The following is a 17,572-nucleotide window of genomic DNA, read 5'->3' on the forward strand; positions in this document are numbered from 1 at the left end:
TATTATATTAGATGGACTATTTTAAATAAATTAATATAAGAGGAGAATATCCACTAATCATATTTATGCATGAACAGCAGCTTGTTGCATTAAAAAATTAGTATATATTGATTGTGGCCGAATTAAAATCTTTTAGCTAGTAATTATTATTCTAATCCCCCGTCGAAAGTGATTAATTAACTAAAAAAAGTGTATGAATAAGTCATTTGAGAGTTAGACTTTTTTCGATAGAAAAACAAGTTTTATAAATGATATGTAATTGTTGGCTCCCCATCAACCTAAATACTCCACCCTCCACCCCCACCCCATTGCTCAAACCTCTTGTCGTATAAAATATTATCTCAAAATAATTTAATTATAATTTTTAGATAAATATTTTATAGAATTTGAACAAATGATTTATAAATAGAAATAAGTAGGAAAATCATTTATTTTTTATAATACCATACACACCCTTAAAGATGAGAATTTTATAAAATCTTACGAACAGAATCACTTTTGATTAACCAACCTTCAAAGTTCAAAATCAATATAGTATTGAACGCTAAATGAAAAAAGTAAAAAATTATTACCACTAAAATGTGGTTTTTTCAGTATGAATTTGAAATAGTTCAAAATGAATATTAGTATTAGACGCTAAATAAAAAATGAGTTATTTTATTACCAGTTTACCACTATAATGTGATTTTTTTCGATATGAATTTGGATTAGTTCAAAGTCAATACTAGTACAAAACGCGAAATGAAAAAAGAAAATTTTAATTACCACTAAAATGCGATTTAGTCAATCCTCAAACTTCAAAGTCAATAGTACTGATATTAGACGCTAAATTAAATTTTCTTTAAGATTTTGATTGATTATTCTTCTTGTATAGTAGAAGAAGATTGACTAATTAATGGTTGACTAATGAAAATAAGACAAAGGTGTCGCATTCAATTTTTTTTTTATTATTATTATTATTATATTATTTAAATTAATACAACAATAAAATCGATAAGAACAAAGAATGAAGGAGATAATTTCCAAAATATAGAGTCAAGTGGATGGACTTTTGACAAGAAACTCAAATTTTGGTAAATATAATAATATGGAGAAGAAAAATGCAGGCAGATTTTTAATACTACCACTTAGAATCTAGACTAATCAAATACTCTTCCATCCCTAATTACTTGTTCAAAAGGATTAAAATATTTTACCTATTATACCCTCAATTAATTTATTTGAAAAAGGTATAACTTCTTGAAAATCTTAAGTTCTTAATACATCAATTTCATAATTAATAAGGGTAAAATGATAAATTCACTATGTCATCATTGTTTTCTTAATAAGTGTGTTAATTCAAAAGTTGACAAGTAATTAGGGACAGAGGGAGTATAAAAGGACTATTGATTTAGTTTTTTTAAAAAATAAAAGATAAAAAATTACAATCGATATAACCTCTGTCATAACATCTGCCCTTCAGGTAAGAACTTTGTGCATTCTAAATAAATCACCTCACTCCACAATGTAATAGCCTGCAAATCACATAGAAAATACAAACCGCAGAGACAGATTTGACACAAAGGCATTGAGGGGAATTGATTTTCCGAGTCATCGATATGGTCACCCGGGTTCGACTATTGATTTAGGTTTATTAAACGATATCTTTTATATGGGGAAAAGTATAGTTAAATAAAAGGTTACATCATATGAGTGAATGACTTGGTCTTGTATATTTGCTAAATAAATATTTATAATAGCAAATATCACTTTCATTGCACATAATTAGTGATAGAAACTTGCTTTCTAAATTATTTGTTCAATTAAAGCAACCTTTCTTGCTGCATTAGTATGCTTAATTAGGTATTGCTCTCTTTAAAAACACTACATAATGTATCTTTGAATTGACTTTTCTTATAACGGATTAGATAAAATAATACGTTTTAAATGGATACGTAACGGATCGAAGGTAGAATTCAAAATATAAAGAACTATTAAATCCATGAAAATAGTGCCGAAGTCAGAAATTTTGTTAAGATATACATGAAATAAAATGTAAATAATTCGCGTAGTAGATTAATAATATAGTATTTTAATTGATGTATTCTTCGATTATTTTTCAAAAGCGTATATTCCTTCTAGACTAATGTTAGGAAATTGCCTAAGTGTGAAAAAATGGTAAAATCTACCTAAAATGAACAATGTCCCAAGAAAAAATAAATAAATAATTGGCTATATTATTGGTTAAAAATTATTATTGCATCTCAAGTTGCTTGATGAATTGAATTCAAATGATTAGGAACATGTAAGTTTAGTTTAAAGTTTCTTATTATGATTTGACTTTAAGGTACCTACTCTATCGAGTCATTTCTAATATGTCATATTAATGAAAAAAGGAATGATTATCCCCTACATTTCTAAGGGTCGTTTGGTTAGGAACAAATTAATCCAGGATTAATTATCTTGAGATTAGTTATCTTGATATAATTTATCCTACCATGTATATGGGGATAACCTATCCCATCACTATGGTATAAATGGTGGGATAAGTTATCTCAAACATGACAACCAAACAAGACAATAAAATTTTATCCTAGAACTATTTTTTTATTTCAAGACTATTTACTCTTATCCCTAACACCAAACGACCCTTAAATGACGAGTATAATCATATAAGAAGAAAATGAACATTGATGAGTATACAAAAAGAATTAGGACGACATTCATCATTGTCGATAGACATCAAAAGTTAACATGATTCTTTTTTTAGGTTTCTTTAATTAAGATTTATATCATTCTAAAAATACAAAAGTTACATTAGAGAATTCCACCAAGAAGTGTGGACACAAATAAAGAATCGCGAGATGATGAGGAGTTATGATTTGAGGATTTGTAATGCCAAAAAAGAATGATTTAGATAAAAACGAAAGTGTGTATTTTGTATGTCGGAGAATATTTTTAAATTTTTTTATGTTTGATTGGTTAAAATATATTTTTTTTTTCAAAAAACAAGAATAATGATTTACCTAATTACTAGAAATAGAGAAAAAAAATTATACACAAGTCATACTACATTGACGGTGTCTTTCTCATTATCCAACACACATCATCTTCACATTCGCTCCTATAACTTCCATCCCCACCACCCCCACAAGCACTCAAACTCCACCTCCCACAATATTTATCTATTCATTCATTTACATACCAAATTTTAAAAAAAGATCCTATGGCCAGAAAACAGGCCACCAAAGAGTCATTTATTGTCAAAAAAAATTAAATGTCAAAAATATTTGGTCGACACAATGTAAAGTCATATTAAAATCAACAAACTCCATATTTTCAGATAAAAGCATTTATTATGATAGTGTAACCTAAAGTCGTTTTGCGCATTCAATTTTGTTGAGAGCATTAAAAGGTCTAATAGACCCATAGCAATATAACAACTTCAGATGTTAAACCAATGCAAGGATAAAGTGTTACATAAAAAAATTTTGTTCACTTTTATTTATCTACTATTTTCTCTGTTTCAAAAAGAGTGACCTAATTTGACTTGACACGAAATTTAGAAAATAAAGAAGACTTTTGAATCTTGTGGTCCTAAATTAAAGTTATGTCAAATGTACTAAATTACCCTTCAATCTTATGGCTTTAAACATGCCACATGGAAAACTGAAATTAAAATGTTACTAAAAAAAGAAAGAGATCATTCTTTTTGAAACACACTAAAAAGGAAAGGAGGTCATTTTTTTTTAAACGGAGAAAGTATTTAAAGTTAGGCTTAAATTACTCTTATTTACACTTATAATTCTTGATATTTGATATTTCTTAGGAGCCTTGTTAGCGACCCATCATTATTGCCTAAGTTGTCGAGTCCGATCAAAGCAAGCAAGAGATAGAGTAATCCTCGCTCATAGATATGAATTGAAAAAGTAAGCCCAAATTCTTTTTAATTAGGATAAATTACATATATACACATCTTTTATTTTCTTATTTTCCATTATTCCCTACCTTTTTAAAATATTACATAAATCCCTTATTTCTCCCAGTTTTTCAATTTTTCGGATACATAAATATCTCCACCCAAAATCAAGTTTACCCATTCCTTTTTTAACTCATTTAATCTCTCCCTAATTTCACTCCACATGCTTATTAGTTATAATTTTCATATCAATTTAATTTTAAAAAGGATTCTCTCTCCCGTCAATCAAATTCAAGCTACTCAATATGTATATTTCTCTTCTCTGCCGCATCAAGCTCAATGACAAAATTTTATTCTTTAACGTGTTCTCTCATCTCTAATGAATAGTTTCTCATGATTCTTACTGAAAAATGGATCATGAGATCTATTATTAAGCAATATGCAAACAATGCATGTATATTATTTATGTGTCTTCTTTTAGTTTCAAATTTTCATTCTCTTTTAGGATTTTGGGGATATAGTTTCAAAAATAGTGTTTCTGCATCTTCGTATTATCGTTCATTGTTTTTTCTTCTAATTTTTTTTAAATAATTTTTATCTCATGATACATAAGAGATGATGCTCCTTCTTTTAGTAGTGAGAGTACCCAGTTAACCTTACCTAATATTGATTACCCAATTAGTTGAGGAAAGATTCATCTTCGACTTCAAAATCGATTGTGCAAAAACACCTAAAAAAGGGGGAGAAGGTGGAGTTGTTGGTGGCTCCGGTAAGGGCTTTAGGTCGAGATATATGGGTGACGCCGTTGTTGAAAGTGGAAAAAAAATTGTGGGAGTTGATACAAAGAAAAGGAGAAAGTGTAGAATGATTTCTTTATCATTTATTTTTGCTTTCAGCAGATTAGAGTATTGGGTTTTTTTCAATTTTTTTTGTTCATTTTTTTTTTATACATATGGGTTCAGATTTTTAATGTATCTAGTTATTTTTGTTTCTTAAATTAATGTATGATGTCTTCGTTTTAACAATATGATACATTGCAATTTCATCATGCACTTGTTTAAATATTAGTTTTGATACATAACTTTAATTTATTGAAATGCAAATTAGATATATCTTGTTCATAGTTATGTACTTGGTACATAATTATTACAAATTTTATTATCTTTTACTATCAGATATATACGCTCAAACTTATTCAACTAGAGGGTCATATATATGTAGACATTATCAAATATCATTGTTGATACATAAACACTAATATTTTTATAACAATATTCGTTTGTATCAGCTCACCATTATGTTATGTATCACACGAAAAAAATGTTATTGAGAATAATAACATGTATAATGTATCTTTTCTAAAACACAGTATTTTCAAACAAAATAAGATAATAGTAATGTATCATGCACTAACTTTTTAGGCTTGATACATAAATTTTAATTTATACTAAATGTATCCGATACATAGCTACTGTTTTCGGCTTTTTTGAATCTGTTACGATTTGGGAGAGATTTGAGAGAAGAAAATTTGAAATTTGAATTGTTTGAAGTTGTTACGATTTGAGAGAGATTGACATCAAATTGATTTGTGTGATTTGGGGAACTGACAATTAACTTTACGTTTAATTTCCTTTTTAATCTAAATGTCAAGTTATCTAATGTATCAACTGTTATTTATCTGGATGAATGTGATGTATTCGGATGACATAAATTTGAAAAGATTTTTGCAAATTGGAAAAAGAAAAAGACAAGATGTGATTTGCTTCGAAATTCCTAAAAACATGTATCAAATTCATAACACAATGAATCAGATACATAATAATGCTTTCTTTTTACTGTGATATATAACTGCACTTTATTACAGTAAACACAATTTTTCACAATCATGTTGTTTCAGATACATTATTATCAAAAACAAAATCATACATTATATAAATAGTGTATCTAAAACATAACATGTTGTATCAGATTCACAAAATTTTATATTTTAACAATGTGATTTAACAATGTGAACAAATTATTATCAATCAGAACTGTACACAAAGTTGAACAAAATTTCATTTTGAATAGTAACATTTCAATTTATTGTATCAAAAGTTCATAAGCTAACAGTATGTTGTAGTGTAGATTATTGTATCAATGAAAAACCTATAAATTGAAAATTATCAAACTGAAACATCAATGCATTCTTAAAAAGTTTGTTTCAACCATCTTTGGGAAATATAAGTTCGCTTATCGTGACCTTCTTGTCCACAACGTCCACAACACTTTGTCTGTATTGTTAGCTTTTCATCTGATTTTTTTCCCTTTGATTCCTTAATCGTCCACGCATCCTTTTGTATCGAGGTGGCAACACAATTTCTTTCAAAATAAATTCTGGAACTAACCAATCTTTCTTATCCGGCATGGGAACCATGAAACTTCATGTGTTTGCTAATGCATCTGGTTTGTAGTAATCAGAGCAGTAGGGATATAGATAGGTAACATTCTTGCTCTTTCAAATAGCAATTGTGTACGCACAAGGCATCTCGTCAAGTTGAAATATCCCAAAATTACATATTTTTTTCTCAAGTCAAACAATGTATATTCGTCTACCTTCATACACTGAAAAAAATCAGAAGATGCAATAACCTGCAAACATTTAAAAGTTAGCGATACATTACATGATAATTCAGTACAAAGCAGCTAATGTCTCATGTATCATTCAAAAATATAGTACAGTGAGCCGCAAAAAAAAACAAGATACATTAATCACTAATTTTAATATTAAATTAATGCAATAAGTATCTAATACATCTTCTTGTACACACTTTACTACATGTATCATATACACATTAACAAATTGATACAATAAATATGACAATAGACAGTAAGAAGTTCCTTAAGAGAGAAGAATCAATTAATACATGTTGTTGAGATCTCAATATAATAGCCTATAACAAGTTATTTACTTATTTCTTAATTAAAAACAAAATTGTTACGCATTCTTCATTGAAAAGATGCATATAACATTGAAAAGTCGCAATCGCAAATTTGTCAATGGAGTATGAAGAAACCGCAAAGAGATACAACTCTCACAATGATTAGCACTTAGTATCCACTCAATCAAAAAAACTTTTGAATTAATTGATGTCTTCAGTTGCTCCAAAATAAATATGTAGCAAAGAAAATTTGAACTATGTTACCTGGCAAACGTAATATCAATTTTTTCACAAGTAGCAATTTCTAGGGTGGAATCGAAAAGACCCTTACTACCACTTTTTGCACTCTCAGGCAAAGGTCGGTCAGAATCATTGTTCGACTCTCTGTCAAATTCTTTGACATGAGAGTTGCTTCATAATTTGAATGGTTCTTCAATGAAAAGGGAGAAGAAATTTGAATTTTAAATTTTTTGGTTCCTTTACGCTATATAACTGAATTGTTGATAGTAGTCTAGAATGGAATAACACAATTTATGAAATCTTAATTTGATTTTCAGTTTTTTTCCTTAATTAGTACAACAAATGGATATTATGACATTTTAATTTGATTTTCAATTTTATTTTCCTTTTATAAGCACCACGGATATATAATGTATCAACAGTAATGTAACCAGATCCTTAGTTATGTATTCAGAATGTCTAAAAAAATATGAAATTTATGTAATTAGAAAAAGAGTAGAAATAGAAGATAATTTCGCTCTTACACTATGGGATTCTTAAAATTTATAATTTTAATTAGGGTCTAAGGTGATTACTGATCGATGAAAACAGGTCAATTGGATCTATGTATGAAGGGGGGAAATACTATAATTTATATCAGAAATTTTTTTTGTATAATTCTTATTACCTCTATGTTTTTTATATTAATATGAAATCGTATTAAAGTTTAGCTTGAATGATTTTTATTCATTTTTTAGGTGATTACTAATTGTTGATTCATTTTTTTATTGAATCAACGTCTATATATTAAATTTTTCTCTTCCTCTCAGATTAATAGAGTTGACACATTGCATCCATGTATCAACAAGAACGATATAATTTGTATGAACATTCCGCCTCATATAAAATTGATTTTTTTTTATCAAAGTGTTAAAATCCAATATAAATTAAGAGAAATAATACAATATTTTAACACTACTACTAAAAATAATTCATTTTTATATTACAAAAATATTAATACTATTTATTGTGTTTTAAGAAATGTGTCAAATCAACATGAACAATATTGGATAGAGCAAGTACTAAGAATTTCAATTTAGACAAATTATTAGTCTTCTATAATTAATTATTTATCCATTTTTGAATTAACACTTGATAAGAATACAATAATTAACCTAATAAATTTACTATTTATAATCATAAATCAGATTATATCTATTTATCAACGGAAAAAATGGAATGGTCCAACTCAATCCAGTAATGATGGGCCAAACGATCGAGTTGACATATGAACTTAAGAAGATGTGATTATTAAAATTTGAAATTGTGTTTTTGAATATGCATTTTATTACTTTGAATTCATATTCAATTCTTAAAGTTGATGTAAACTTTGTGACCAAATAAATTTTCGAAAACAACCTCAAAAATATGAAAACCTGAACGACTCAATTGATTTATGTTTTAATCATTCAGTAAAACATGAATTCTTCGAAGGCAAAACCCAAAATTACAAATTTGATGTAAAATTTCAGATTTAAATAAAATGAAGAGAGATATGAAAATACTAATAATTTAAAACAAAAATGTGGGGAAAATGATTGTTGAAAATTTCCAGTAAAGAGATGAAACACAACTGCCCATCTTCCCCAAAAAATAATTTTGCAGAGAACACTTTCGTGCAAAGCGCATTAATAATAGCACAAAGCCGATACACACAATCCCTGCTTGCTTATTTTTAAAAACATAAACAAAATTGTTCATATAATGCTAGAAGAAAAATCAAATCCTAGAAAATTAAGCTAAGATTATTGCTGGTTTTAAAGAGGCGAACTCACTGTGGGATTAAAAGGGAGAGGGTGAAGCGTCATTATATAGGACGAATTAGGGTTTCAACAATGGTACAATATTACTAAATTACCCTTATAATTGGGCTTTACCCATTTAAACTCTAATTTGACATACAACTTGATAGTTGGGCTTTATCCATTTAAACTCAAATTTGACCTAAAACTTGAAGGAATCTTAATCTTAAATTGATTCACTAATCCATACATTGTCGAATATAGATCTCCGCCAGCTTTCCCACACCTTGATCTAATTTTTACTATTTTCCAAAATTCTATCAAATGTCAAAAGTTCCTCAAGGAGGTTATCTAAAGAAGATTCTTCTCATTATTATTGAAATCAATTGGACATGAAATTGTTATAATTTTCGAAATTCAACTTGTGATAATTCAATATAGGAAAAATTGTATAAAATACCAAACTATTAATTAAAATTAAATACTATAACCACAATTTCATTTAATTCTAATCCGTAGCAAACACTTTGTCTTTCGTCTCTCTCTCCCCAAATTTCTCGCTCGCCACTCTCCTGATCTTGCTCGCCAGTATGTCTTTCGCCTCTCCCACTTTATACAAACACAAATGTATAAATTATGTTTGTGTTTGTATAAAGCTAGAGAAAACTGTATATATACATATCTTTTCGTTCGCCTCTCTCCCTAGAGAATCTCGCTCGTCACTCTTCCAAATCTCCCTCGCCTCTTTCACTTTATACAAACACAAATGTATAAATTGTGTTTGTGTTTGTGTTTGTATAAAGCGAGAGAAAACTGTCTATACAAATACATATATTTTCGTCGTATACACTTATAATTATATAAAGGGTAAAGGGTCTGATATGCCCCTTAACTTTGTCATTTAGAGTTGATATACCCCTCGTTATAAAAGTGGCTTATATATACCCCTACTTATATACAAATGACTCACATATACCTTTTTCCTCTAACGGAAATGAAAAAAATTAATTTCAGGTTAATTTTTTATTATTTAAAAAATATATATATATATATATATATATATAATCCCATAGGAGTATATTTAATCCTCCTCAAACATATATTTTTTTTTAACTTTTTTTTTTGTTTCAATGACTAATTTAGATTTATTAATTTGATGGTCAAATTTATTTATGTTTCACTAATATTCTTGTAAAACTTATTATAGATGACCAATTTTTTTCTTCAAATACAAAAATTAAATTACAATATAGACCAAAAAAAATAGTTTTAAATTATAATATAGCCACAAAAAAATAGTTTTAAATTTATTTCTTTACACTAAGAAATGAAAGAAAAAAAATAAAATAAGAATAAGAAACTCAAATAATTATAATAAAAGAAGTCAAAACATAATTTATGTATGAAAAAGATTAAAATATACCTTGAACTTTGCTAGAAGAATCATATATACCCCTAAATAATTTTTAAGAGAATTAAAAGTCAAAAATATAAATTTAAAACTAACTTTTTCACTTCCGTTAAATGAAGGGTATATGTGAGCTCATTTTGTAACGGTAGGGGTATATGTGAGCCGTTTGTATAACGGTAAGAGTATATATGAGCCACTTTCATAACGAGGCGCATATCAACTCCAAATGGCAAAGTTGAGGGGTATATCAGGCGCTTTTCTCTAAAATAAATACAGATCTTCCCCTGCCCAGTTCTCTTTTGTCTATCTCTCTTTCTTGCTTTATACAAACACAAATTATACAAATTACAATATACAATTTGTGTTGTATAAAGCGAGAGAGAGATTTGATATACAAATGTTTTATTTCGATTCAATTGTGTACAAATTCAAATTTTTATGCAGTTATACAAACACAATCATTGATAGATATACATAGTAGTTACATATATACAATTATCTAACCGATATACATATATAATCGCTACGCTTTTATACAAACGAGAGGCCTGCCAGTGATTTATACAAATTTGATGTCTATAGCAACCATAAAGTTTGCTATGGAGCGCAATTATGCAAACTATAGTTATAGCAAACAAATATAATTTTTATGTTTGCAAAACCTAAAATTTACTTTTCCAAGTTATATTTATTTCCAAACACAATTCTAGTTTCAAGGAGTGCAATTTTTCTACTTTTTTCCAAACATATTTCTTTTTAAAATTTCACATTTTTTATTTTCAAATGCCCCTAAAATTTGGGGGAATCTAATGGTCCTTGTGGTGTGATAAAAAAATTAATAAACCAGTTCAAATCTTACCAAAGAACAAAATAAAATATATTAGATTATTTCTTTCAGTCTGCATAAGCCTTAAACATATATCTAGTTCTACCAACAAAGGACGAAGAGTAATTGATCAAATTCACAGACGTTCCTATGAGGAAACACTTGCGATACTAGAACTAGTGAGTACACGAGTTACCCAATACATGTGTGTTGAGGTAAGGTAGTACGTACTAGTGAAATAGTCGAAGAGTGCATAAGCTGACTCAGAACACTACCATTAGACAAAGAAAATGAGAAGCAGTGGAGGAATAATTTGCATATATGTTTCATTTGATGAAAATTGTACACATCTTTAACTTTGACAAATAATACAAGGAGTAAACCTATATCCTACAGTTCTTCACTTCCAATGAATTTGAGAAAGGTAAAAAAAAATGCAGGAGAAATATGATCATATGTAAACTTTACGTATATTAGTTCCTCCTCGAGGCACAAAAATTCTTTACGTTTTCAATTTGTGTGGAATGTAATCCCTGAACTTTGGCCAGTCTGCACGACTGTTCTGTAATTAATTGATATGTTGATGGACTCTCCCATGGAACAACTCCATATTCGTCATTGAAACGTTCCATTTTTTCAACAAGGAACTGCCAGAAGAATGATCCTGCCCCGGACTTGTTTCTTTTTGCAGACTTGTATAAGACATCAAGAACCATTTTGAGGAATCTGTCCCGTTGAGCTGGTTCAAAATCATCGTTGTCATTTGATAAACCAAATTCAGTGAATAATACAGGCTTTTTAAGTTCCTTGTCACCATCTTCAATGTGAGAAAGCATCCATTTGGCCGCAAATTTCAACATTTCTTCAAAATTCTTGTGGTGAAACCTACAGAAAAAAGAGTCTCACATACATGAAATCTGTTTTGAAGTGACAGATACAGTAAGGAAATAGAACAGCTGCAGACGAATGGCCATTCAACTAATAGTTGAGTTATTATCTCAGAAAGTCGTCACCCTTCTTCTTGATTCCATTTTATTTTTCAACAAAGAAAGTGATTTTCTGAGATAATAACTATTCGTTGAGTGAATTCAACCAGCTGCAGAAGTTGTAAGAGTGAAAACAACATTTTGCTTGATCAGATTAAATTCCAAGAGAAGTCCTACGACGTGCTCCTAAACATTTTTCTTCTTCCATTTATCACTAATTCACAAAATTAAGCATAAGAAAATCTTACCAATGGTCGGGATACACATGTACAGAGGCAAAATCAACAGTTGAAAGTATAGAGTTGCGGACAAAATCGGATCCAAGATCAGCGGCCCAAATTTCTGGATTGGCAGTTGCCTTTTTGGGACTTTTAGGACCATAGAATCCTTCAAGACCCACTGTTAGCAGATGTTTCCTGTCAATTGATTTCACGAACGTTGACATCTCTTCTATCCAGTCCTGAAATTGACATAATTCTATTAATGCTTACCCATGTAAACGTTCAAGTAAGCATAATCTACTCTTCCAGAAATGATTTCCTGAAAACTTAATAAAAAGAAGAAAAAGACCACACCCTCGGAAATTTGTATGGCAAATGTTGGTATGTCTAAGAGGGATTAGGGAGTGAATACGAATTCTTCTGACAAGTGTAACAACCGATTAAATCATTTCCAATACAAAAAAGTGTCTATCTGTTTTGGACGGAGAAGTAACTAATTATGGATGTCTAAGTGAGGCCTCATAAGCTCAGGAAAAATGCTACTCATGACATATTTGTTCTCAAGCAAAATCCAATCGAACTGCAGAGATTAGATCGAGGAAAACCACCAGCTTCTAGATGAACTGCATAACAGTCTCACTAAACGATGGACTGCTCTGTTGTTCAAACATTTAACTATTAAATTGAGGTCAAGTTTAGAAGTTACCTGGAGTGTATCACCAGAAGGATCGGTCATGCAGCGAGGTTCATTAATTAGCTCCCATGCAAAGATGGTTGGATCATCCCTGTACTCTATACCGGTGTATATGTTCTTCCTGGTTAGAACTGTCTGGAAAAATGAAATAGAATGATGAATTAGGTCAGTACTTTAGCGTAGAAAGCAGCTTTGATATCAACTCCACGATGTCCTATGTGAGTGCAGACAAAAAAGCCAACGAAACCTTGGCTCGTGGTATGGTCTAAAATTTAAGTATGTCGTAATCCTCAAAATAAATGCATCTCTTTGTGGACAAACAAAGATGAGAAAGAAAATGCATCTTTTTGTGGACAAACAAAGAAGATTATAAGATTCAGGAATACGGACATAACTCATTTCATTCATAAGACAAATGTTTCTGCAACATTTGTGGATATTCATTCAGCCTAGGAAATTACAACTGAGGAGCTCCACAGCCTTACGAATCCCCATGCCTCTCCACATCGGAGTTTTGTGGAAGGCAGAAAAGCAGATGAGTCGGCAACTTACATCTGAGCTATAGGATTTAAGGTCTATCTCAGTTAGAGATCAAAATTCAGAAGTCTTAGTATGAGTTACTTAAAACAAAGGCGAACAAATGACTTGCCTCGATAATAGTTTCTCTAATAGAAAATAGAAGTTCACATCCGTGGAATGAATAAATTTTCCCAAGGCCTGTATGGTAATGTCTTGAATGGAAAACAGTATGCAAACTCGTGGATCGAATAACTTCTTGAACAGAGAAGATATTTTTGAAATAACGGCGGATGGATGGATGTAATGTATCTTGTTACCATCCTCCAAATAAAAATTGCTGCATTTGGAAACATACCCTTGTGGAGCACAAGGTTATACATGCCATTTCAAAGGAAAATTACCTTGACATAACTTTTGAAATAACGACGGATGGATGGATCGTAGAAGAACGAATCGTTGGAAGAGCTTAAAGCAACACCTTCTTCCCACGCCCACTTTACATACTGAGTCTTCCCACCATACGCTTGCAGATTGTTAACCAAACTGAGTAGCAGCCTGATTCCATTTCTTCTGGCTTCTGCTATAACATGATCTAACGCCTGCAGCAACGGAATTCTATATCAAACAAAAGAATCCAGAGGCAGAAAATATTAACTACATAGATAATTTTTCACAACAAGAGCTAGGAGTAAGCTACTTGAAAGCAACAAGAGTCTATGAACCAGAAAAAACTACTGGATAGATGTATAATTATGAAATTAAGCTCCCGTTTAGCTATAGATTTTGAAGTTAAAACTTGAAAAAATTTGAAGTCTTGTGATTGAAAGTCCCAAAAACTGGTCTGTGCCATAAACTTGAAAATCAAATTTCATGGCCAAACAGATATTCGAAGATAAAATCTCAAAACCGGACAACACTCATGTCCTAAGCAATCATATCCCAGATTGGATATAGCTTTTGTGTAAAGATTAAAGCAATCATACCCCAGATTAGGTAACTGATGAATTCCATATTTTAAACTTAAATCAGTCATAATTAGAGCACATACTTTACATACAAGAGATCATTACTAACTAACATAACAATTATGGAATAATTACTCTAAAAGGGGTTAGTACTAAAGTAGATGACATAACTAATCCAAACAACACTAAAAAATTTCTTACCCTGAACACTTTCTCATCAAATTTTCCAGGTGAAATCTGTAGAGCATTATAACCAGCATCATTGAAAGCCCAAGTTCTGCATACAGTAAGTCCCATCTTAGCACCAGCTTGAAGCATTGTTCGAATTCGGGGTCGAGTATTATAATCAGCAGCATGGTCCATTAACCAGTAAGAATTCCATCCATTAATGTAAAAAACTTTCCCATCAACAAAGAACTGAGTTCCATTCCTCTCAACAAAACTAAGGTTTATTTCTTTACTGTAATTAACCCATAAATCCCCAAATGACAAATACAGAAAAGCAATAAATGATGCAAACCCAATAATTGGATAAAACAAACCATTTCCTGCTAACATTCTGCTCATAGATGATTTAACCATCACCACTAAAACAAGAAAAACAACAACCCCACTAGTATTCAAGAATCCCTTTGAAGTTCAACAACAATAAAAATGCTAACTTTAACCTCTAAATCTAAGATTTTGATGAAAATATGGGGTTTTTTACACCTTAGATCTCTTTTTTACACCAATATTAGAAACCCCACATGGGAAAATATGATTTGAAACAAGAATCAGATCCACTTTAGGAAATTTACTTCAAGTGGAGCCAAAAAATCAAAAATTGAAAATTTGAACTGGGGTTTGTCTTGTAATGGCTTCTAAATGGTGGCATTTATATATTTAACAAAAAAAAGGGTACAACTAACATGTAACCAATCAAAAACATCATCATAATTTGAGAAAAAAGATGAATGAATTGAAGAAGAAGAAGAAGAAGAAGAAGATGACAGTGAGGTGGAATGTTGGTTTTCAATAATGCTTTAATTAGATCTGAAATCTTGATTTTCTTAGCTTCTCTAGTAAATTGTTTTCTTTTTTTTCAAGAATAAAAGTTATACCAATAGTTTCATACTTTGAGCCATTGTTGATTTAAGCTTTTTCTCTATACTATATATTATAAAATTATAGTATTATTTTTGTAATTTTATATTCTTTGGTCATGTGGCTACTCAACTTGTGAGTGGTTGTTAGTTTCACCAGAACCAAAGATAGTATACAGTATTTACTGTAATTAAAGTTTTTATCTTTAGCATATTATTTGATGAAATGTTCATAAATTAACTGACAAAAATGGCTTCTAAGATTTCCAAAATTTTCACTACCCATGTGAGAACTGACCAACCTTTTTATAGTTTCTTCATTTTTAATCCACATCATTGGTGGTTTCATAATATTGATCCGCGAAATAAAATGTTAGATGATTTCTTCTTATTTGTTTTAATTTTAATGAATAGGGTTATTTGATATTTATTTGTTTAGATGTTGGTGAGAGATGACATGTATATCATAAAATTAATTGAATCCAAACATCATGATTATTACAAAAACACGTTATTTATTTTTGAATTAAATATAAAAACTAAAAAAATATCATATAATATGAACAAGTATTTTAAAATGTGGGCCGTCAAACGAGGCGTTTTACGTAGCATGAGGCAAGACGAAAGCCTCAAAACATAAAACGTAAGTTTTATGGATTTACGAGAAGTATATCTCATATATCTTCAATTTAATAATATTAACACTATGAAAATAAACAAAGATAAAATTTTCAATAATTCTATAAATAGATTCAAACAAGTCACCAATATAAAGAATAATATTACAATTATTATTTAGGAAAGTAACAGCACAAGAAAATAATAATAGTCAAGATGATCTTTAAAATGAAATCTTCATTATTGCATCATTGATCTTCACTTCTACTAGTCTGTCTCATCCTTACCTAATATTTGAATTGATTATTATTTACATATTTAAAAGGAATATGATAATAAGTATAAGAGCAATGACAAAAAGCCGTTTAACTTATTTCAGAATTATAGTGTTATGAAATTTCTGTTTTATCAATTTCAATCACAATCATCTAAAAAGCTATTTATGTCAATATCATTTTTCTATGAGAGTTAACGTTACTTTATTTATTTATTTATATATTTTAGAAATATGCACTACAACATGAAAACATGATAGCATAAAGTATAATTATTATTATATCAATAATAAAAAAAACACAATTTATAAAAAAAAATTGAAATAATAAAACAAATTCAACATTTGAGGCTTACGCTTTTATATTCGAGGCTTATGGTATTACACTCAGAAATTACGCCTCAAAATCTAGGACGTACACCCTACCGATCTGCACCTTTTATTTGCCCCTTAAAACGTTTTGGTACGCTCCACCTCAGAACTCTCCTTGAAACTCACCTCGAATACTTTAGAAAACACTAAAATGAACAAAATAACAATAATAAATTTATATATATTTTTACCTTAATTTATCACCTAACCATGACTAATTAGTGTGATTTGTCGAGAAATACAATACTTAGGAAAATGTTCACCATTGGTAGTCAAATAATTAGAGAAAAGTATTATGTGAAGGTTACGTCCATTTTAATTAATTAACAACACCAATCAAGCCCATTTTCTTGCCGATTTTTCTGGAGCTTTTACATATTTGTATTAATTACTTTGAATTAAAAAATGGAAATGGTCCACAAATAAAGGAGTAATTTTTTGAAACCCTAATTTTACACTCCAATATATTCTTCTAATTTTTTTCACAATCTATTAACTATTTCGAAAATAATAATTTTTTTTCTCATGATAACATATCTAGTATAATATTATAAGTAGGGTTTGAGGAGGACAAGATATACACACAAATCTTATCACTATCTTTATTGGATATAAAAGTTATTTTCGATAGGTCCGCGACTCAAAAGTATATATGTGCTACTATAAGAAATAGCAATATACAAAAAACTAAAGCAACATATAATAATACACATTGAAATAGGGGCACAATTAGTAAGGAGTCGAGGAGTTCATGTGAATTC

At 29.5% G+C, this 17,572-nt stretch overlaps 2 protein-coding genes and 1 non-coding gene across 3 annotated transcripts in view; 1 reads left to right on the forward strand and 2 right to left on the reverse strand.

The window, feature by feature from the left end:
* Positions 1-17,572, forward strand: part of LOC125878027 (tetraspanin-19) — a 367,072-nt gene that overhangs the window by 130,595 nt on the left and 218,905 nt on the right. The gene's annotated exons all lie outside the window — the stretch shown is intronic.
* Positions 8,620-8,766, reverse strand: LOC125878068 (small nucleolar RNA snoR135). The gene has a single exon (XR_007447690.1). It is a non-coding gene; the product is annotated as a small nucleolar RNA snoR135 (small nucleolar RNA).
* LOC125878014 (mannan endo-1,4-beta-mannosidase 2-like) lies at positions 11,379-15,579 on the reverse strand. The gene is made up of 5 exons (XM_049559313.1): positions 14,664-15,579; positions 13,899-14,096; positions 12,991-13,113; positions 12,312-12,523; positions 11,379-11,962 (listed from the first exon to the last, which is right to left on the reverse strand). Exons 1-5 carry the CDS (start codon positions 15,042-15,044, stop codon positions 11,551-11,553), a joined length of 1,326 nt encoding a protein of 441 aa, XP_049415270.1. The 5' UTR covers positions 15,045-15,579; the 3' UTR covers positions 11,379-11,550.

Source organism: Solanum stenotomum, chromosome 9 (genome assembly GCF_019186545.1).
Source record: "Solanum stenotomum isolate F172 chromosome 9, ASM1918654v1, whole genome shotgun sequence".
NCBI classification, from domain to species: Eukaryota; Viridiplantae; Streptophyta; class Magnoliopsida; order Solanales; family Solanaceae; genus Solanum; species Solanum stenotomum.